The 23,620-nt window shown below is 44.6% G+C and overlaps 2 protein-coding genes across 2 annotated transcripts; both read left to right on the top strand.

Moving 5' to 3' along the window:
• The first annotated feature begins 246 nt into the window (after positions 1-246).
• Positions 247-4,677, top strand: LOC131984613 (uncharacterized). The gene is made up of 6 exons (XM_059349502.1): positions 247-439; positions 1,936-2,081; positions 2,179-2,243; positions 3,569-3,736; positions 4,353-4,457; positions 4,556-4,677. Exons 1-6 carry the CDS (start codon positions 320-322, stop codon positions 4,594-4,596), a joined length of 645 nt encoding a protein of 214 aa, XP_059205485.1. The 5' UTR covers positions 247-319; the 3' UTR covers positions 4,597-4,677.
• Positions 4,678-11,110: 6,433 nt separating this feature from the next.
• LOC131984616 (uncharacterized) lies at positions 11,111-22,668 on the top strand. Its single transcript, XM_059349505.1, has 6 exons — positions 11,111-11,432; positions 16,421-16,566; positions 16,664-16,728; positions 17,826-17,993; positions 22,344-22,448; positions 22,547-22,668. The coding sequence occupies exons 1-6, from the start codon at positions 11,313-11,315 to the stop codon at positions 22,585-22,587; spliced, it is 645 nt and encodes a 214-aa protein (XP_059205488.1). The 5' UTR covers positions 11,111-11,312; the 3' UTR covers positions 22,588-22,668.
• The last annotated feature ends 952 nt before the right edge of the window (positions 22,669-23,620 follow it).

Raw genomic sequence — 23,620 nt, 5'->3', positions numbered from 1 at the left:
ATTATTATCAGGTCATATAGGTGAGAAATATACCAACATGGTATTTAAACATGTTTTAAGGTGAATACAGGCAGGATGAAGGAGTCAGACTCCAGAGAGTTAAAGCTGCAGAGACAGTCAACAGTGGTCTGGCTCTGAAACCAACCAGTCTTACCCAACTCTGGACAAAGTTAGCTTCTATGTCAATAATGTGGAAAGCCAGAAGTTTCTGGCTCCGCCGCCAGCAGCTTATATAAAGGCGGATCGGCTGGACGAGGCTCAGTCAGAGATCCTCTCAGCTCGTATTCACTCTCAATCTGAATCTGTCGACTGGAGCATCATGAACCTGCAGATCAGCGGTCTTCTCCTGGTGGTGGCGCTGTTCCCCAGCAGCTCGGCTCTCACGCCTGACGAGTGCAAACCCTTACAGACGCCTCTGTCTCTGGACCACTTCTCTGAGGTAAGAACTCACAAAACACTATCTACAGCACAGACAGACAGACAGACAGACAGACAGACAGACAGACAGAGAGACAGACAGACAGACAGACAGACAGACAGACAGAGAGACAGAGAGACAGACAGACAAAAGGTATCAATGGACCGGCTCGGCCATGACAAGTGTGCTATAACTTTTCTCAGGGTTTTGACAAATGGTTTTTGAATTATTCAGCAAAAACACGCATAAAAAATCCCCCCAGTGTAACCCTATGGAGAGGCTAGAGTGGATGACATCATCAAAACAGACACAAAATGACCAAAAAAAGGCGGAGAATGACCAAAAAAAGGCAAAATGACCAAAAAATACACAAATTACCTAAAAAGACAGAAAATGACCAAAAAAAGATGCAAAATGACCTAAAAAGACACAAAATAACCAAAAAAGACACAAAATGAAAAAAAAAAACCCACTAAATGAACAAAAAAAGACACAACATGACCAAAAAAGACGCACAATGACCAAAAAATCTCTCAGATGTGCAGGAACCTAATTGCACTGCATCAAGTGCAGAGGGAGAGAAAAATGAAATTTGGAAACTGCACTTGAGGCCTCAGATACCACTCTATAGGAATAATTTATACATAGAAACATAATAAAATCATGGATAGATAGATAGATAGATAGATAGATAGATAGATAGATTTAGATTAGACATTTTGCCTCATACTTTATGAAGAAAAGACGTTTTTGTATCATTACATAGCTAACTACATAGCCAAGAAGTTAGCTAAGTCATTAGCTTAGCAAGTAACTTAGCCAAAAAGTTAGTTAAGTAGTTAGCTTAGCACGCTACTTATCTAAATACTTAGCCAAGAAGTTGGCTAAGTATTTAGCTTAGCAAGCTACTTAGCTAAATACTTAGCCAAGAAGTTAGCTAAGTAGTTAGCTTAGCAAGGTACTTAGCTAAATACTTAGCCAAGAAGTTAGCTAAGTATTTAGCTTAGCAAGCTACTTAGCTAAATACTTAGCCAAGAAGTTAGCTAAGTATTTAGCTTAGCAAGCTACTTAGCTAAATACTTCGCCAAGAAGTTAACTAAGTAGTTAGCTTAGCAAGCTACTTAGCTAAAAGAATGGATATGGGTCATTTTTGACCCTGGTTTGTGCAATAGAAGAGTAGTGACACAAAAAGGGATTTTATTAAAAAAAATAATAAAGGAAAACATAAAATGAGGATGTATGATGATCAAAAACAAACTATTTGAGGAAAACCTGGAATAATGAATGATGAAAATAATTTATTGCAAAATATAGAACATAAAAACTCTGTCAGGTCACTTTAGACCATGTTGTGCATCAAAGGGTTAAACACAGTTACAGTTTGTTCTATTTTCTCTGACTGAATACAAAAGTGTTATTCTACTTGTTACCAAACAATTTGGGAAATTTGGAGTTGTGAGGGTTAATATGTCTGAAGGATTGATGTCACTAACTGACTTGTTGTTGTCTGTTGGTAGACGTACAGCGGCAGGTGGAACTTCCTGGCTGCTTACGCCAGTCATGACGCATTTGGGGACATCCTGAAGGGGACCGAGAGCTCCTGGGTGAATATCAACCAGACGGCAAAAGCCAACGAGGCCGTCATGTTCCAGGAGAACAGGATGTGAGTTCAGAACCACTCGGTGTTAATCAGAGCGAGAAGTCCCAAACATCTCTGTCAGGAAACTAACCCGCCATTTTTCCTCTGTTGCTTTGTGCAGAAACGGGACGTGTGTTTTCTCATCCTCCCATCTAGTCATCGAGGGCAACACTGGATTATGTTCAGGTCAGTCCCGTGATCGAGTCTCCGTGTGTTAGTTCATCGTTCAAGTTCCCTCAGGAACTATGATGACCCTCTGACTTTCTTTTAGCGCCATCAGCAGGTCAACGTCTTCATTTGCCCGGTCTTCAGGTAGTAACTTATAACCTTTGTTTACTGTAGTGGGAAGAGTGGCCACCGCCAAAGTCTCAGGCCACGCCCTATCTAAGTCTCAGGCCACGCCTTCTCTAATGTCTCAGGCCATGCCCTCTCTAAAGTCTCACGCCATGCCCTCTCTAAAGTCTCAGGTCACGCCCTCTCTAAGGTCTCAGGCCACGCCCTCTCTAAGTCTCAGGCCACGCCCTCTCTAAAGTCTCAGGCCACGCCCTCTCTAAGTCTCAGGCCACGCCCTCTCTAAAGTCTCAGGCCACGCCCTCTCAAAGTCTCAGGCCATGCCCTCTCTAATGTCTCAGGCCATGCCCTCTCTAATGTCTCAGGCCACGCCCTCTCTAAAGTCTCAGGCCACGCCCTCTCTAATGTCTCAGGCCACGCCCTCTCTAAAGTCTCAGGCCACGCCCTCTCTAGAGTCTCAGGCCACGCTCTCTCAAAAGTCTCAGGCCACGCCCTCTCTAATGTCTCAGGCCACGCCCTCTCTAAAGTCTCAGGCCACGCCCTCTCAAAGTCTCAGGCCACGCCCTCTCTAGAGTCTCAGGCCACGCCCTCTCTAAAGTCTCAGGTCACGCCCTCTCAAAGTCTCAGGCCACGCCCTCTCTAAATTCTCAGGCCACGCTCTCTCTAAAGTCTCAGGCCACGCCCTCTCAAAGGCCACGCCCTCTCAAAGTCTCAGGCCACGCTCTCTCTAAAGTCTCAGGCCACGCCCTCTCTAAAGTCTCAGGCCACGCCCTCTCTAAAGTCTCAGGCCACGCCCTCTCTAAAGTCTCAGGCCACGCCCTCTCAAAGGCCACGCCCTCTCAAAGTCTCAGGCCACGCTCTCTCTAAAGTCTCAGGCCACGCCCTCTCTAAAGTCTCAGGCCACGCCCTCTCAAAGTCTCAGGCCATGCCCTCTCTAAAGTCTCAGGCCACGCCCTCTCAAAGTCTCAGGCCACGCCTTCTCTAGTGTCTCAGGCCACACCCTCTTTAAGTCTCAGGCCACGCCCTCTCTAAAGTCTCAGGCCACGCCCTCTCTAAAGTCTCAGACCACGCCCTCTCTAAAGTCTCAGGCCACGCCCTCTCAAAGTCTCAGGCCACGCCCTCTCTAATGTCTCAGGCCACGTACCTGCAGAACTGGTGCCAGACCTGAACTCAGTATTTGTGTTTTATTTGAATGTTTCTGTCCTGGTTTGTGTCCTCAGTGGCCAACGTCTCGTCCCAGTTCCAGCTGCTGCCGAGCTGCACCGACTGCCTGGTGATGAGCATCAACACCACGGCCAGGAACCTGGACACGCTGCTGCAGAAGATGCACTACAGCAGCAGTGGCGTCACAGCAGAGGAGTACCACATCCACTCCCTCTATCTGATGGGTAGGAGAGCTGATCACACACTTCATATCTCAAACATTCATTGAGTGACACTATACACTGTTCACCGGGCTCAGTCCTAGAGAGTTTTGGTCTCACAGACACTAAAAAGGTATCAAATGGACCGGCTCGGCCATGACAAGTGTGCTATGACTTTCCTAAGGGTTTTGTTTTTCAAATTATTCAGCAAAAACACACCAAAAAAAACCCCAGTGTTACCCTATGGAAAGGCTAGAGTGGATGACATCATCAACAAAGACACTAAATGACCAAAAACGGACACAAAATGACCAATAAAAAAAGACGCAAAATGACCAAAAAAAAGACACAACATGACCAAAAAGAACACAAAATTACCTAAAAAAGACACAAAAAGGACACAAAATTACCTAAAAAGACACAAAATTATCAAAGAGACAAAAAAATTACCAAAAAAGATGAAAAATGACCTAAAAAGACACAAAATGCCCCCCAAAACACAAAATGACCAAAAAAAGACACAAAATGACCAAAAAAAGGCAGAAAACGAACATAAAAAGAGAGAAAATGACCAAAAAAAGACACAAAAGGACCAAAAAAGACAGAAAATGACCAATTGTTGTTGTTTTCTTGTTTGCAGCCAGAGGGTCGAGTCTGCAGGACTCGGACCTGGAGAAGTTCAAGCAGCAGGCGAGCTGCTTCGGGTTCTCCGGAGAACCAGAATTCCACTACGACCCCAAGAATGGTGCTCCACCTGTTACACCTGGCTGACTGAACCATGACGTCTATATTGTGTGACGTCAGGCAGAAAGAACTGATTTCTCTCTCTCTTTCTGTCTGCAGAATTCTGTGCTGAAGGCGAGGGCATCAAGGTCGTCTTATGAAGTCAACAACAACAACTTTCCTGAATGTTTCAAACTGAAACTGAGAAAGTAAAGAGACAAAAAGTGACTCAAAACATCAAATGTGTGCTCTGTGTTTTTTCTGTTGGTGAGGTGAAGACAATGTTTATTTTCTATCTGTCAGCAAATTGAGCTGCAAATGTGATGAAGAACCTTGATAACACCTGCTGGTCTTTAGTGGTCTGATGGTGATCCAACACATGGAAGTACAACCTGTTAATGCACACAGTAACGTACCATCATGGTGCAAATATTTCATATATTAATATTTAAGAATGACTTCTTCATCACATCCAGACTAGAAAACAAAGCAGCATGGAGCAAAAACAAAACGACCAAAAAAGTCACAAAAATACCAAAAAGAGACGCAAAATGACCAAAAATGACACAAAATGACCGAAAAACAGACCCAAAATGATCAAAAAAGACAAAAAAATTACCAAAAAAGACGCAAAATGACCTAAAAGACAGAAGATGACAAAAAAAAAACACAAAATGACCTAAAAGACAGAACATGACCAAAAAAAAGATACAAAATGACCAAAAAAAGATACAAAATGACCAAAAAAAGATACAAACAAAGATACAAAATGACTAAAAACTACACAAAACAACCAAAAAGGTTGGGAATCACTTGTCTACGCATAACTTTATCCAGAGCAGACACTTATCTGGGTTGAGATGTGGCTGTGGGGAGAAAATACACCCCATCGCCCCAAACCTCTCAGGATACCTGGTGTCAACGGTTGACCATTTTAAACTTAAACCAACTCTAAACCATCTGACCCAGCAGACTACAGACCTGTCGCCCTCACATCTCATGTGATGAAGGTCCTGGAGAGACTGGTCTTGGCCCAGCTGAGGCCACAGGTGAGGACATTTCTGGACCCCTTGCAGTTTGCCTACCAGCCCCATTTAGGAGTCGACAATGCTGTCATCTACCTGCTGCAACGAGCCCATTTGCATCTGGATGGTGGAGGAAGCACTGTGAGGATCACATTCTTTGATTTCTCCAGTGCTTTCAACACCATTCAACCTCTGCTGTTGGGTGGGAAGCTGCGGGGGATGGGTGTCGACGACTCTAGGATCTCCTGGATTACTGACTACCTGACAGGCAGGCCACAGTTTGTCCGTCTGGGCAGTGTCCTGTCTGATGTGGTGGTCAGTGATACAGGAGCTCCGCAGGGAACTGTTCTTTCTCCCTTCCTCTTCACCTTATACACCACTGACTTTCAGTACAACTCTGAGTCATGTCACCTGCAGAAGTTTTCTGACGACTCAGCTGTTGTCGGGTGTATAAGAGAGGGAGAGGAGGGTGAGTACAGGACACTGGTGGACAGATTTGTAGAGTGGTCCGAACAGAATCACGTCCTGGTGGTGGACTTCAGGAGGAAGAAGATGCTTTCACAGCCGCTTCATATCAGGGGGGAGGTGGTGGAGGAGGTGGAGGACTATAAATACCTCGGAGTGGTGATCGGCAACAGACTGGACTGGAAATCTAACACAGAGACTGTGTACAAGAAGGGGCTGAGCAGACTCTATTTCCTGAGGAAGCTGAGATCCTTCAATGTGTGCAGCAAGATGTTGGAGATCTTTTACCAGTCTGTTGTTGCCAGCGCCATTTTCTTTGCTGCTGTGTGTTGGGGCAGCAGCATCAGAGCCAGCGACACCAACAGACTTGATAAGATTATCAAGAAGGCTGGCTCTGTACTCGGTCTCAGGCTGGAGACTTTTGAGACTGTGGTGGAGAGGAGAACACTGAACAAACTGCTGTCCATCATGGACAATGATCAGCACCCTCTCCATCATGGACAATGATCAGCACCCTCTCCATCATGGACAATGACCAGCACCCTCTCCATCATGGACAATGATCAGCACCCTCTCCATCATGGACAATGATCAGCACCCTCTCCATCATGGACAATGATCAGCACCCTCTCCATCATGGACAATGACCAGCACCCTCTCCATCATGGACAATGATCAGCACCCTCTCCATCATGGACAATGATCAGCACCCTCTCCATCATGGACAATGATCAGCACCCTCTCCATCATGGACAATGACCAGCACCCTCTCCATCATGGACAATGATCAGCACCCTCTCCATCATGGACAATGATCAGCACCCTCTCCATCATGGACAATGATCAGCACCCTCTCCATCATGGACAATGATCAGCAGCCTCTCCATCATGGACAATGATCAGCAGCCTCTCCATCATGGACAATGATCAGCACCCTCTCCATCATGGACAATGATCAGCACCCTCTCCATCATGGACAATGATCAGCACCCTCTCCATCATGGACAATGATCAGCACCCTCTCCATCATGGACAATGATCAGCACCCTCTCCATCATGGACAATGATCAGCACCCTCTCCATCATGGACAATGATCAGCACCCTCTCCATCACACAGTAGAAAGACAGCGGAGCACCTTCTCTCACAGGCTGCTCCAGCTCCGCTGTCATAGGGACAGATATAAAAAATCTTTCCTGCCACATGCCATCACACTGTACAATAACAAATAATAACCTGGTTCATTACATACTGTCTATGCACTTTATGTGTTTTTTATGCACACTGTTCATTGCACCTTATTTCTTTCATAGCACCAACATTTTTATACTGTATATTCATATTTATTCTGCACTGGAATTCTATTCTACTCCTTCTTTAGACACTTTATATTTTATTGTATTTTTATTGTATTTTTATATTTTATTGCTTGAAGTATGCCTAGGTTGTTCTTTTTACTTAATTGTGTTGTTATTGTCTCTGTGTGTAATGCTGCTGCTACACTGTAATTTCCCAGCTTGGGATAAATAAAGTCTATCTATCTATCTATCTATCTATCTATCTATCTATCTATCTATCTATCTATCTATCTCAAAATGAGAGATATAATACTGAGTATGTTTATATGCAGTAGCTAGAGGGCCATCCTTTGCAATAGCTATGGAGAGATGGGATTAGATTTGCATAAAACAGTGGAAAGCTCATCAGCTATTGACTTGTCAACTGGCAGTTTATGACTCTGAAATACATCCAAAACAGTTGCTTTTGTGACAGGTAAAGCTACTGTACTTAATATGAAATGGAGCTCAGAAAGGACCTCATCAACAGCTGCCTTTGGAATATGAATAATATTTTCCAACTTTAACAGAATACCAGCAATTTTTTCTTCAATTACATTTGGCAGATGTAATTCTGCAGCCTCACCAGAACTTACAGTTTCAAATTCAGGATTTATGTCCTCAGACCCTGTTGGCACATCTACTGAATTGTCTGACTGACCTAACTGAGTGCTTGTATTGACGACATTAGCTTTAAAGTCTTTTAGTGAATGCTGGTTGTGTTTCCTGTTTTTGTGCGTGTTGAATGTACTATAAATGTTTGTAATGTGCATTCTTGAAACACACATGGAACTGTCTCAAAATGCCTGAGATGCCCGTTTAGGTGTTGAAAAAAGTCTCTCTCTGTCGATAGTCCTCTACATGAGCACACATCACATTTGAATGAGCATCCTTGTACTGCCTTTAAAGATTGTTGACTAGCATGAGTTTTATAAGTGTGATTTATTAGTTTATTCCAAGTATTAAATGTACATGGGCAATCAGTGTATGGACATGGATATCTATAATTACCCCGGAGATGCCCATGAGCCTGCCTAAAATGCTGCAACAATAAGTACCTGGTAGATAGCTCCAAACTGCACTCCTTACACGTCCACATACATAATCCTGTAATTAAAAAACAAGACCATTAGCCATAACACATTGAACAAATGACAATAATAAAAATACGGTGGCATCATCAGTGACCAAGTAGCTTATTACTTACTATCACTAAGAGGTTGCCGAAAGTAGCTTGGTAACGCCGCAGGCCGCAAAACATGAGATAACTGCAATAAATGAGATAAACATATTAGAGGTATGAATACATATGAGCAAATACTTGGAAAATGTCAAAGTAAAATTTATTTATATAACACATTTCATACACAGAGGCAATTCAAAGTGCTTTTTTTTTCCAAAAAAGCAGCCACTCTCAAACTTAATAATGTCACAGCCCAATTTGAATTCTGAAAATCATGTGCGATCCCCACAAGTCTGATCAATACAAGAGCCAAATCATCCCTATAAAGATTGTTCAAGTGTCAGTGTCCCATTTCACCAAATATGGTGTAACGCCTGTTAATCTAGTTCAGAAAAAAATAAAGTAACTCGCAATTTCAATATCACAGCTGTATTATTCATGGTCATAGCTTTAAAAAAAATTGCACTTAAGCACACGTACACATAAAAACAATAACATTATGAAGAACAATCTTTTTCAAAGAACCAATGAAGTTGATCACATCATGAAAGCATGTCAAACTAATTTTATTTTGGCTTTTTAAATAAATCATAGCCTGAATAATTTGCATTAGGAGTTTAATGAACAATAATCAGCTTAGTTTGATATTTGTGTTCGAGATAAAAAAAATAATTACATTGACAATATCATGAAAGTGGCTAATACTTTAGGTTTAATATGTTTTTGCATTTAAATTACACTTGTATTCTTATTTAAAACATAATTTGGGCGTATCAACAATATACAGTACAGTGAATATTACCATAATATAATTATAATAATTAATATTATTAGTGTATTCATGTGGAAAATTACATTACATGTAAATCTTGAGATATATTAATGAAGCCAACTTTGCCATCATTGAGACTGACCTAACTTCATATCCTGAGCAGAGTCAACAAAGCACTATTCTGTTCTCTGTGATAGGGATGACGTCACTGCTCTACTCCGCACATACATTTGCACGTGTTTGTGTCGTTATCTCTGATAAGTTTATTAACGCTGGTCATGCGCCGATTGCAACGAAATGGCCATCTACTACGAAATGTCCCCCGTGGACCTCTAGTCACCGGCAACTACTGGCCTGGCACGCGTACTACAGCGATTGAAAGCTAACACCGCATGTTACACGTATAAGTGCAATACATTATCAGCAAAGGTGTAATGTTATCCCAGCAATATACAAACATAAAGGCATGTTAACAAATAATAAACTTGCTGCACAGTAAAGAAACATCTAAATTCTCACCTTAATGCTCACATAACGGAAAGTAAAACGTACTAATCCTGCAGACTCAACTGATAGTCGGTCACTATTTTGAACCAGGCGCGGGCACTGTGCATGTCCGTACATATCCATGGTCATGCCCCCCGCAACGTTTACGCCCGGGAACACACAAATTGGCTTTTGAACTTTAAGTCCATAAGAGACCCTTAAAGAACTAGCTAAATCTAGTAAAAAGATAAACTGTCAAATACTATGTGCTTGTGTCAATGCTGGAAAGAGCATTTAGTATGTAGGCCAATTAGTAGCCTAGCTAAAAGCTGAAATAAAGCCGCATATATCCACAGTCCGTCAACTCCGACCTAAAAAAGTAGTGAAATTCGCCTATCTTCTTTACATTATAACGACAACTGCACACATGTCACTTTATAATACAACATACACATTATCTCACTGTAAAGTACTACTGAAAAAAATGAAAACTTACCCAAAATTGAAGCTACACACTGCCATCTCAAGAGGGGGAAAATGGTGCGCGCCGGTTTGCATGGACCGTTAGACTGAGAGGGCGTGGTCACGGTGGTCACCTGCGCATGCTCCGCTAATGAAACTCATTCTTTTTGGGTTGAAGGGTAGGACAGGGGAGTAAATTAATACATTTTAGTGATTTGACATTTGACACATTTACAATTCTTTATTGAGCATGATAGTGTTTTGAAAGTTAAAAAATGATTCAAAATCACATTTTATGTTGGACTAAAGGACTAAAAAAGACACAAAATGACAAAAAAGACACTAAATGACTGAAAAGACACAAAATGACCAAAAAAGACACAAAAAGACAAAAATTACATCAAAATGACTAAAAAAGACACAAAAGACACAAAATGACAAAAAATACATCAAAATGACTAAAAAATGATTAAAAAAAGACACACAATGTGAAAAAAGACACAAAAAAGACACAAGAAAGACACAAAATGACAAAAAAGACACAAAATGACTAAAAATGACGAAAAAAGACACAAAATGACAAAAAAAAGACACAAAAAACATCAAAATTACCAAAAAAAGACACAAAATGACTAAATAAAAGACACAAAATTACCCAAATTGTTCGTCTAAACACACCAGAGCCAAATCAAATGGAGTCCCACTAGAATAAAAACCAGAGTTGATGACAGGATCACACACAATCACAAGATCACATTTATGTTGGTTTTTCTTTGTTTCTTTTTGGTTCTAAATGTTGATCCAGTAAGTCAGAATAAAAAATCAATTATTATTATCAGGTCATATAGGTGAGAAATATACCAACATGGTATTTAAACATGTTTTAAGGTGAATACAGGCAGGATGGAAGGAGTCAGACTCCAGAGAGTTAAAGCTGCAGGGACAGTCAACAGTGGTCTGGCTCTGAAACCAACCAGTCTTACCCAACTCTGGACAAAGTTAGCTTCTATGTCAATAATGTGGAAAGCCAGAAGTTTCTGGCTCCGCCGCCAGCAGCTTGTATAAAGGCGGATCGGCTGGACGAGGCTCAGTCAGAGATCGTCTCAGCTCGTATTCACTCTCAATCTGAATCTGTCGACTGGAGCATCATGAACCTGCAGATCAGCGGTCTTCTCCTGGTGGTGGCGCTGTTCCCCAGCAGCTCGGCTCTCACGCCTGACGAGTGCAAACCCTTACAGACGCCTCTGTCTCTGGACCACTTCTCTGAGGTAAGAACTCACAAAACACTATCTACAGCACAGACAGACAGACAGACAGACAGACAGAGAGACAGAGAGACAGACAGACAGACAGACAGAGAGACAGACAGACAAAAGGTATCAATGGACCGGCTCGGCCATGACAAGTGTGCTATGACTTTTCTCAGGGTTTTGGCAAATGGTTTTTGAATTATTCAGCAAAAACACGCATAAAAAATCCCCCCAGTGTAACAATATGGAGAGGCTAGAGTGGATGACATCATCAAAACAGACACAAAATGACCAAAAAAAGACAAAATGACCAAAAAATACACAAATGACCTAAAAAGATAGAAAATGACCAAAAAAAGACTTACTTACTTACTTACAAAATGACCTAAAAAGACACAAAATAACAAAATGAAAAAAAAAACCCACTAAATGAACAAAAAAAGACACAACATGACCAAAAAAGACGCACAATGACCAGAAAATCTCTCAGATGTGCAGGAACCTAATTGCACTGCATCAAGTGCAGAGGGAGAGAAAAATGAAATTTGGAAACTGCACTTGAGGCCTCCGATACCACTCTATAGGAATAATTTATACATAGAAACATAGTAAAATCATGGATGGATGGATGGATGGATAGATAATAATAATAATAATAATAATATATTTTATTTGGAGGCGCCTTTCTTGGCACTCAAGGACACCGTACAAAAAAGATAGAAAAGATTCAGCAATAAAATACAATAAAATACACAGAATTAATAACAATACAATACAAAAGATAGATTGGACAGGGTAATTGTGATCAGAGGGAATAAGCAGTTTTAAACAGGTGTGTTTTGAGTTGTGATTTGAAATGGGGGAGTGAGTCAATGTTCCTGAGTTGGGGTGGTAGTGAGTTCCAGAGGCTGAATGCTCTGCTCCCCATGGTGGTGAGACGGGCGGAGGGGACAGACAGGTGTATTGAGGAAGAGGATCTGAGGGAGCGGGAGGGAGTGGGAACATGGAGGAGGTCGGACAGATATGGGGGGGCGAGGTTGTGGATAGCCTTGAAAGTTACCAGGAGGACTTTGTATTGAATCCAGAACTGAACCGGGAGCCAGTGGAGCTGTTGGAGGACAGGGGTGATGTGGTGGATAGAGGCGGTTCTGGTGATGATGCGGGCAGCTGAATTCTGGACCAGTTGGAGTTTATGGAGTGATTTGTGAGGGAGGCCAAACAGGAGAGAGTTGCAGTAATCCAGACGGGAAGTGACGAGGCTGTGGACGAGGATGGCAGCAGTGTGGGGGGTAAGGGAGGGGCGGAGGAGATTGATGTTTCGTAGATGGAAGTAGGCAGACCGGGTAATGTTGTTGATATGGGATTGAAAGGATAATGTACTGTCCAGGATGACACCCAGACTCTTAACCTGGGGGGATGGTGAAACAGAGGAGTTGTCGATGTTGAGGGAAAAGCTGTCGGTTTTGGATAGAGTGGATTTTGTGCCAATGAGGAGAATCTCTGTTTTATTACTGTTTAGTTTAAGGAAGTTTGAGGTGAACCAGGTTCTTATTTCAGAGATGCAATCGGTGAGGGAGGTGGGCGGGAGAGAGGACGAGGGTTTGGTGGTGAGGTAGAGCTGGGTGTCATCGGCATAGCAATGGAAGTGAATGTTAAATTTGCGGAAGATATTGCCGAGGGGAAGGAGGTAGATGATGAAGAGGAGGGGCCCCAGGACAGAGCCCTGGGGCACACCTGAGGTGACGGAGGAAGGGATGGATTTGAGCGACTTGAGTTGAATGAACTGAGTGCGGCCAGAGAAGTATGAAGTGAACCAGTCCAGGGAGGTGTGGGTGATGCCAATGGAAGAAAGCCTGCTGAGGAGGGTGGTGTGACAGATGGTATCAAAGGCTGCACTCAGGTCGAGGAGGATGAGGATGGTGAGGAGTCCGGAATCAGATGCCATAAGGAGGTCATTGGTGATTTTGATGAGTGCTGTTTCGGTGCTATGGAGTGGACGGAAACCAGACTGGAACTGTTCATAGAGATTATTGTGGGATAGGTGAGAGTGGAGCTGGGAGGCAACAGTTTTTTCTAGGATTTTGGAGATGAAGGGTAGATTGGAGATAGGGCGGAGGTTGTTGAAGTTGGATGGGTCAGCGCCAGGTTTTTTCAGGATTGGGGTAATGGCAGCAGTTTTGAAGGGTGTAGGGACGGTTCCAGTGGTGAGAGAGGAGTGGATGATGGCAGAAATGAGGGGGACCAGAGAAGGGAGGCAGGCTTTGACAAGTTGTGTGGGCAGGGGGTCCAGTTGACAGGTGGATGGCTTGGATGTCCGGATGAGTTCTGAGATTTCTGAGAGAGTGGGGAGCTGGAAGGAGGAGAGTGGGTGGGTGGGTGGGGGAAGGTCAGCTGAGGTGCTGAGGTGAGGCAGTGATGCGAGGTTCTGGTGGATGTTCTTGATTTTTTCTGTGAAAAAGGACATAATGGTATTGCAGGAGGAGGTTGTGTATAAGTGAGGGGGGAGAGAGTCCTGGGGTTTGGTGATATTGTTAAGGAGGGAGAACAGTGACTTGGAGTTTCCTTCATTTGCAGTGATTAAACTGGAGTAGTAGTGGGTTTTTGTGCTGGCAATTGAGTCCTTATAGCGTAATGTGTGGTTATTGTACATGTCTTTGTGTATGGTGAGACCAGTTTTCCGGTGGAGTCTTTCAAGTTGCCGACCTTTAGTTTTCATGAGGCGAAGATCGGGGGTGAACCAGGGGGCGGAGACGGTGAAGGAGACAGACCTGTTTTTTAACGGAGCAAGAGAATCAAGAATATTATGGAGTCCATTGTTGTAGTGATAAACCAGATCATCAGGGGTGGATAGATTATGGATGTCAAGGAGGCCGGAGGAGTGAATAATTGAAGTGAGAGTGGCGGGGTTAATATTCTTTATGTTCCGGTAAGAAATGAGGCGTGGTGTTTTGGAGATGGAGAGAGTGAGTTTCACTGTAAATGAGAGGAGAAAGTGGTCAGTAATGGGGAGATCATCAGCGGTTATGTCCAGAGGGGTGATACCAGAGCAGCGGAGTGTGTGGGAATGGTGGTGTGTTGTTGTAATCCAAAACTCTCTAGGCAGGATGTGAAGTCTATGGTAAGTGGCAGATTGGTATTGTCCATGTGGATATTGAAATCCCCCAGCAGTATAATGTTTGGTGAGTGAGAGGATAGATGGGTGAGGAAAGCAGCAAAGTCAGTTAAAAAGTAACTATTGGGTTTTGGTGGGCGGTAGACAGTGGCAATGATGGTTGGAGTGGGACCAGACAGTTTACAGACAGACGACTCAAACATGGTGGAGACGGGCACAGACACCGGCGAGACTTTCCAGGTCTCGCGGTAAAATATCGCGAGACCTCCTCCCCGACCAGAGACACGGGGTTGACAGGTGTAAACAAACCCACGAGGAGTGGATTCGTTGAGCTGGGAGTAGTCCTGGGGCTGTCGCCACGTCTCAGTTAAACATAGAAAGTCAAGCTTACGGTCTGCGATGATATCCTGGATGAGATGTCCCTTGCCTGTCAGTGAGCGGATGTTGAGCAGAGCGAAGTTGAGTGGAGAGCTGTCGCAGCTGGTGGTGGTGTTAGCCGACCGGGCTAGGCGGGCTAACACGCTGTGGTCGACAGCCCGGCTGGTGGAGTGTGGAGGGCGATGAGTCCGGCGTCGGGAACTGGACCAGATGGATTTTATTGCTGTTGAGGTGTTGTGGTGAAAGTTCCGGCGGGACCCTCGGTGGATGTATCTCCGGCGGGGCTGGAAGATGATGTCCGGGTGGAGGTGAAGAGCCTCTGGCGTTGGTCCAGGCAGGTGATGGCGCAGCCGGAGCAGGTCAGTGGCCAAGTACTGGATTAGACCCGCCACTGGCAGGTGGACGGGCAGTACAAAGAGCCAGACACAGACAAACAGGATGAATGTCCTACCGGCCCACATTGTGGACGAGACTCAGGCAGCGCTGACGGCCAGAAAACGCCAGGTGAGGATCACACCGGGATAAGACAGGTGAGCGAAAAGTGACAGCTCACGTAAACGACAGCGCCAGCAATTCTTAAAAGTATTCCAGAATGATGGCAATTTCACTGTCCGATTAGATCATAGTAACATAAAATAAAATCAGCCTGGAGCGTTAAAAGTTGAAAAGTTACCGGCGAGCAGCGGCAGCTAGTTGCGCCAGCCTTCACTCGTCGGCCATTTTATCAATAAGATATCTATCTATCTATCAAGATAGATAGATAGATAGATAGATAGATAGATTTAGATTAGACATTTTGCCTCATACTTTATGAAGAAAAGACGTTTTTGTATCATTACATAGCTAACTGCTTGGCTAAGTAGCTTGCTAAGCTAACTACATAGCCAAGAAGTTAGCTAAGTCATTAGCTTAACAAGTAACTTAGCCAAGAAGTTAGTTAAGTAGTTAGCTTAGCATGCTACTTATCTAAATACTTAGCCAAGAAGTTAGCTAAGTATTTAGCTTAGCAAGCTACTTAGCTAAATACTTAGCCAAGAAGTTAGCTAAGTATTTAGCTTAGCAAGCTACTTAGCTAAATACTTCGCCAAGAAGTTTACTAAGTAGTTAGCTTAGCAAGCTACTTAGCTAAAAAATGGATATGGGTAATTTTTGACCCATGTTGTGCATTAGAAGAGTAGTGACACAAAAAGGGATTTTATTAAAAAAAAATAATAAAGGAAAACTTAAAATTAGGATGTATGATGATCAAAAACAAACTAATTGAGGAAAACCCGGAATACTGAATGATGAAAATAATTTATTGCAAAATATAGAACATAAAAACTCTGTCAGGTCACTTTAGACCATGTTGTGCATCAAAGGGTTAAACACAGTTACAGTTTGTCCTATTTTCTCTGACTGAATACAAAAGTGTTATTCTACTTGTTACCAAACAATTTGGGAAATTTGGAGTTGTGAGGGTTAATATGTCTGAAGGATTGATGTCACTAACTGACTTGTTGTTGTCTGTTGGTAGACGTGGGGTGGCAGGTGGAACTCCCTGGCTGCTTACGCCAGTCATGACGCATTTGGGGACGCCCTGAAGGGGACCGAGAGCTCCTGGGTGAATATCAACCAGACGGCAAAAGCCAACGAGGCCGACTTGATCCAGGAGAACAGGATGTGAGTTCAGAACCACTCGGTGTTAATCAGAGCGAGAAGTCCCAAACATCTCTGTCAGGAAACTAACCCGCCATCTTTCCTCTGTTGCTTTGTGCAGAAACGGGACGTGTGTTTTCTCATCCTCCCGTCTAGTCATCGAGGGCAACACTGGATTATGTTCAGGTCAGTCCCGTGATCGAGTCTCCGTGTGTTAGTTCATCGTTCAAGTTCCCTCAGGAACTATGATGACCCTCTGACTTTCTTATAGTGCCATCAGCAGGTCAACGTCTTCATTTGCCCGGTCTTCAGGTAGTAACTTATAACCTTTGTTTCCTGTAGTGGGAAGAGTGGCCACCGCCAAAGTCTCAGGCCACGCCCTCTCTAAAGTCTCAGGACACGCCCTCTCTAAAGTCTCAGGCCACGACCTCTCAAAGTCTCAGGCCACGCTCTCTCTAAAGTCTCAGGCCACGCCCTCTCAAAAGTCTCAGGCCACGCCCTCTCTAGAGTCTCAGGCCACGCCCTCTCTAAAGTCTCAGGCCACGCTCTCTCTAGAGTCTCAGGCCACGCCCTCTCTAGAGTCTCAGGCCACGCTCTCTCTAAAGTCTCAGGCCACGCCCTCTCAAAGTCTCAGGCCACGCCCTCTCTAAAGTCTCAGGCCACGCCCTCTCAAAGTCTCAGGCCACGCCCTCTCTAGAGTCTCAGGCCACGCCCTCTCTTGAGTCTCAGGCCACGCTCTCTCTAAAGTCTCAGGCCACGCCCTCTCTAAAGTCTCAGGCCACGCCCTCTCTAGAGTCTCAGGCCACGCCCTCTCAAAGTCTCAGGCCACGCTCTCTCTAAAGTCTCAGGCCACGCCCTCTCTAATGTCTCAGGCCACGCCCTCTCAAAGTCTCAGGCCACGCCCTCTCAAAGTCTCAGGCCACGCTCGCTCTAAAGTCTCAGGCCACGCACTCTCTAAAGTCTCAGGCCACGCCCTCTCAAAGTCTCAGGCCACGCTCTCTCTAAAGTCTCATGCCACGCCCTCTCTAATGTCTCAGGCCACGCCCTCTCAAAGTCTCAGGCCACGCCCTCTCAAAGTCTCAGGCCACGCCCTCTCTAAGTCTCAGGCCACGCCCTCTCTAAAGTCTCAGGCCACGCCCTCTCTAATGTCTCAGGCCACGTACCTGCAGAACTGGTGCCAGACCTGAACTCAGATATTGTATAAACACGGTGAACAGTTTCTGCATCAGATGGACAGTATTTGTGTTTTATTTGAATGTTTCCGTCCTGGTTTGTGTCCTCAGTGGCCAACGTCTCGTCCCAGTTCCAGCTGCTGCCGAGCTGCACCGACTGCCTGGTGATGAGCATCAACACCACGGGCAGGAACCTGGACACGCTGCTGCAGAAGATGCACTACAGCAGCAGCGGCGTCACAGCAGAGGAGTACCACATCCACTCCCTCTATCTGATGGGTAGGAGAGCTGATCACACACTTCATATCTCAAACATTCATTGAGTGACACTATACACTGTTCACCGGGCTCAGTCCTAGAGAGTTTTGGTCTCACAGACACTAAAAAGGTATCAAATGGACCGGCTCGGCCATGACAAGTGTGCTATGACTTTCCTAAGGGTTTTGTTTTTAGATAGATAGATAGATAGATAGATAGATAGATAGATAGATAGATAGATATACTTTATTTATCCCAAGCTGGGAAATTACAGTGTAGCAGCAGCATTACACACAGAGACAATAACAACACAATTAAGTAAAAAGAACAACCTAGGCATACTTCAAGCAATAAAATATAAAAATACAATAAAAATACAATAAAATATAAAGTGTCTGAAGAAGGAGTAGAATAGAATTCCAGTGCAGAATAAATATGAATATACAGTATAAAAATGTTGGTGCTATGAAAGAAATAAGGTGCAATGAACAGTGTCCATAAAAACACATAAAGTGCATAGACAGTATGTAATGAACCAGGTTATTATTTGTTATTGTACAGTGTGATGGCATGTGGCAGGAAAGATTTTTTATATCTGTCCCTATGACAGCGGAGCTGGAGCAGCCTGTGAGAGAAGGTGCTCCGCTGTCTTTCTACTGTGTGATGGACAGGGTGCTGATCATTGTCCATGATGGAGAGGGTGCTGGTCATTGTCCATGATGGAGAGGGTGCTGATCATTGTCCATGATGGAGAGGGTGCTGATCATTGTCCATGATGGAGAGGGTGCTGATCATTGTCCATGATGGAGAGGGTGCTGATCATTGTCCATGATGGAGAGGGTGCTGATCATTGTCCATGATGGAGAGGGTGCTGATCATTGTCCATGATGGAGAGGCTGCTGATCATTGTCCATGATGGAGAGGGTGCTGATCATTGTCCATGATGGAGAGGGTGCTGGTCATTGTCCATGATGGAGAGGGTGCTGATCATTGTCCATGATGGAGAGGGTGCTGATCATTGTCCATGATGGACAGCAGTTTGTTCAGTGTTCTCCTCTCCACCACAGTCCCAAAAGTCTCCAGCCTGAGACCAAGTACAGAGCCAGCCTTCTTGATAATCTTATCAAGTCTGTTGGTGTCGCTGGCTCTGATGCTGCTGCCCCAACACACAGCAGCAAAGAAAATGACGCTGGCAACAACAGACTGGTAGAAGATCTCCAACATCTTGCTGCACACATTGAAGGATCTCAGCTTCCTCAGGAAATAGAGTCTGCTCAGCCCCTTCTTGTACACAGCCTCTGTGTTAGATTTCCAGTCCAGTCTGTTGCCGATCACCACTCCAATGTATTTGTAGTCCTCCACCTCCTCCACCACCTCCCCCCTGATATGAAGTGGCTGTGGAAGCATCTTCTTCCTCCTGAAGTCAATCACCATCTCTCTGGTCTTGTTGATGTTCAGCTTCAGGTGATTCTGTTCGGACCACTCTACAAATCTGTCCACCAGTGTCCTGTACTCACCCTCCTCTCCCTCTCTTATACACCCGACAACAGCTGAGTCGTCAGAAAACTTCTGCAGGTGGCATGACTCAGAGTTGTACTGAAAGTCAGTAGTGTATAAGGTGAAGAGGAAGGGAGAGAGAACAGTTCCCTGCGGAGCTCCTGTATCATTGACCACCACATCAGACAGGACACTGCCCAGACGGACAAACTGTGGCCTGCCTGTCAGGTAGTCAGTAATCCAGGAGATCCTAGAGTCGTCGACACCCATCCCCCGCAGCTTCTCACCCAACAGCAGAGGTTGAATGGTGTTGAGAGCACTGGAGAAATCAAAGAATGTGATCCTCACAGTGCTTCCTCCACCATCCAGATGCAAATGGGCTCGTTGCAGCAGGTAGATGACAGCATCGTCGACTCCTAAATGGGGCTGGTAGGCAAATTGCAAGGGGTCCAGAAACGTCCTCACCTGTGGCCTCAGCTGGGCCAAGACCAGTCTCTCCAGGACCTTCATCACATGAGATGTGAGGGCGACAGGTCTGTAGTCTGCTGGGTCAGATGGTCTTGACTTCTTGGGGACTGGGACCAAGCAGGAGGTCTTCCACAGCAGCGGGACTTTCTCCTGACTCAGACTCAGGTTGTACAGGTGTCGTAGTACAGGAGACAGCTGGCTGGCGCAGGTCTTCAGGATCCTGGGTGCGATACCATCAGGACCTGCAGCTTTACGCTGATGGAGTCTTTCCAGCTGCCTCTTCACCTGGCCTGTAGTCACCGCTGAGGGGGGGTTGGTGCAGATGTCATCAGTGTAGGAGAAGGAGGAGGTGGGGGAGGAGGAGGAGGGGCAGATGGAGAGGTGCTGCACTGGAGAATGCTGGGGGGAGGGGGGAGCCATTCGGGACAGTGTGGATGTGTGGGGGGCAGGGGGAGTAGAAGGGGTGGCAGGCGGTGAGCTAAACCTGTTAAAAAAGCTGTTAAAGTGGTTTGCTCTGTCCAGGCTCCCTGACAACTGCCTGTCCTTCCCCTTCATCCCTGTGATGTGTTTCATTCCGGTCCACACATCCCTCACACTGTTCTGATGGAGTTTGGCCTCCAGCTTCCTCCTGTAGGTGTCCTTACATGTCCTCAGCATCTCCCTGAGTTCATGCTGCACTCTCCTCTGCTCCTCTCGGTCTCCAGACATGAAAGCCCTCTTCTTCTTGTTCAGAAGTGCCTTCAGGTCACTGGTAATCCAGGGCTTGTTGTTGGAGAAGCAGCGTACGGTCCGGGCTGGCATGGTGGTGTCCTCACAGAATTTAATGTACTCTGTGATGCAGTCAGTCATGTTATCAATGTCCTCCCCATAAGGCTCACAGAGTACATCCCAGTCTGTCGACCCAAAGCAGTCCTGCAGTGCCTCAGAGGCCTCATGTGTCCACCTCCTCACCGTCCTGGTGTTCACAGGCTGCCTTTTCACAAGAGGAACATACTTTGGGGTCAACATGACCAAGTTGTGGTCCGACCTGTCGAGGGGGGGGGGCCTGTTGCCTCATATGCATCCATGGTGTTAGCATACAGGAGATCCAGCGTCTTATTGTCTCTGGTGGGGCAGTCAACATATTGCTGGAAGTTATTTAATGTTTTGCCCAGAGAGGCATGATTAAAATCTCCTGTAATAACCATGAATGCATCCGGGTGTTCAGTCTGTAGTTTAGCAGTGACAGTGCTGATGACTTCACAGGCCACTGCTGCATTAGCTGATGGGGGTATGTAAACAGCAATAAACATGGTGGACGTGAACTCCCTCGGCAAATAATACGGTCGCATTCCCACCGCCAGCAGTTCAATGTCCGCGGTACAGAGCCGTTCCTTCACGCTGACGTGCCCGGGGTTACACCACCTCTCACTCACATAAAGTGGAAGCCCGCCACCTTTCTTCTTCCCACTTTTGGAACAGTCTCTGTCACCTCGAACCAAACTGTAGCCAGGAACATCAAAGCTGCTATCCGGGATATGTGAGTGCAGCCAAGTTTCACTGAAGCAAAAAACGCTACACTCACGGTATTCCCTCTGGGTCTTCACCAGCGCTGAGAGCTCGTCCGTCTTATTTACCAAAGGCCTCACGTTTCCCATAATAATCGCCGGGACTGCTGGTTTATGTTTCCTCCTTCTCTCCCTCCGCAAGGCTCCAGACCTGCAACCCCGGCGTCTCCTCCGCAACTCCTGTGGGACCACAAGTCTGTCTCCGGGCAGCAGTAGAGGCTCACACAGTGCAATCAGCTGTTCGCGCGTGTAAACAATGCCCTCATAACTACCGGCGAGGTTCTCTGTTACAAAGAGTAGAAAAAGTAACAGAAGAATGCGGAGAATGGTAGAAAAACTTAGTCCAGCCATTGTCACAACGTCTGTGAACAAGATGTAATAGATAAAAAACACACCAAAAGGAATAAAAACCAACAATTAAACAAAATGTACAATACACAACGGGAGCTGCGGCTACAGGCTGCCACCTGGAGCGGCGCCAGAGACAAATTTTCAAATTATTCAGCAAAAACACACCAAAAAACCCCCCAGTGTTACCCTATGGAGAGGCTAGAGTGGATGACATCATCAACAAAGATACTAAATGACCAAAAACGGACACAACATGACCAAAAAGGACACAAAATTACCTAAAAAGACACAAAATTATCAAAGAGACAAAAAAATTACCAAAAAAGATGAAAAATGACCTAAAAAGACACAAAATGCCCCCCAAAACACAAAATGACCAAAAAAAGACACAAAATGACCAAAAAAAGGCAGAAAACGAACATAAAAAGAGAGAAAATGACCAAAAAAAGACACAAAAGGACCAAAAAAGACAGAAAATGACCAATTGTTGTTGTTTTCTTGTTTGCAGCCAGAGGGTCGAGTCTGCAGGACTCGGACCTGGAGAAGTTCAAGCAGCAGGCGAGCTGCTTCGGGTTCTCCGGAGAACCAGAATTCCACTACGACCCCAAGAATGGTGCTCCATCTGTTACACCTGGCTGACTGAACCATGACGTCTATATTGTGTGACGTCAGGCAGAAAGAACTGATCTCTCTCTCTCTTTCTGTCTGCAGAGTTCTGTGCTGAAGGCGAGGGCGTCAAGGTCGTCTTATGAAGTCAACAACAACAACTTTCCTGAATGTTTCAAACTGAAACTGAGAAAGTAAAGAGACAAAAAGTGACTCAAAACATCAAATGTGTGCTCTGTGTTTTTTCTGTTGGTGAGGTGAAGACAATGTTTATTTTCTATCTGTCAGCAAATTGAGCTGCAAATGTGATGAAGAACCTTGATAACACCTGCTGGTCTTTAGTGGTCTGATGGTGATCCAACACATGGAAGTACAACCTGTTAATGCACACAGTAACGTACCATCATGGTGCAAATATTTCATATATTAATATTTAAGAATGACTTCTTCATCACATCCAGACTAGAAAACAAAGCAGCGTGGAGCAAAAACAAAATGACCAAAAAAGTCACAAAAATACCAAAAAGAGACGCAAAATGACCAAAAATAGACGCAAAATGACCAAAAAATGACACAAAATGACCGAAAACAGACCCAAAATGATCAAAAAAACTACCAAAAAAGACGCAAAATGACCTAAAAGACAGAAGACGACCAAAAATAGACGCAAAATGACCAAAAATAGACGCAAAATGACCAAAAAATGACACAAAATGACCGAAAACAGACCCAAAATGATCAAAAAAGACAAAAAAATTACCAAAAAAGACGCAAAATGACCTAAAAGACAGAAGATGACAAAAAAAAAACACAAAATGACCTAAAAGACAGAACATGACCAAAAAAACACAAGATGACCAAAAACAAGATACAAAATGACCAAAAAAAGATACAAACAAAGATACAAAATGACTAAAAACTACACAAAACAACCAAAAAGGTTGGGAATCACTTGTCCACGCATAACTTTATCCAGAGCAGACACTTATCTGGGTTGAGATGTGGCTGTGGGGAGAAAATACACCCCGTCGCCCCAAACCTCTCAGGATACCTGGTGTCACCGTTTGACCATTTTAAACGTAAAATGTCTAGAAAAAACATATAAAAATGAATGAAAACTGACTAACTCCAATGCATTTCAATGGACGTGGAAGCAGAGAATGTCCCAGTGTATTGGGT

Source organism: Centropristis striata, chromosome 14 (genome assembly GCF_030273125.1).
Source record: "Centropristis striata isolate RG_2023a ecotype Rhode Island chromosome 14, C.striata_1.0, whole genome shotgun sequence".
NCBI classification, from domain to species: Eukaryota; Metazoa; Chordata; class Actinopteri; order Perciformes; family Serranidae; genus Centropristis; species Centropristis striata.
Note: the sequence above shows the minus strand (reverse complement) of the source record. Positions and strands in the feature narration are given on the sequence as shown.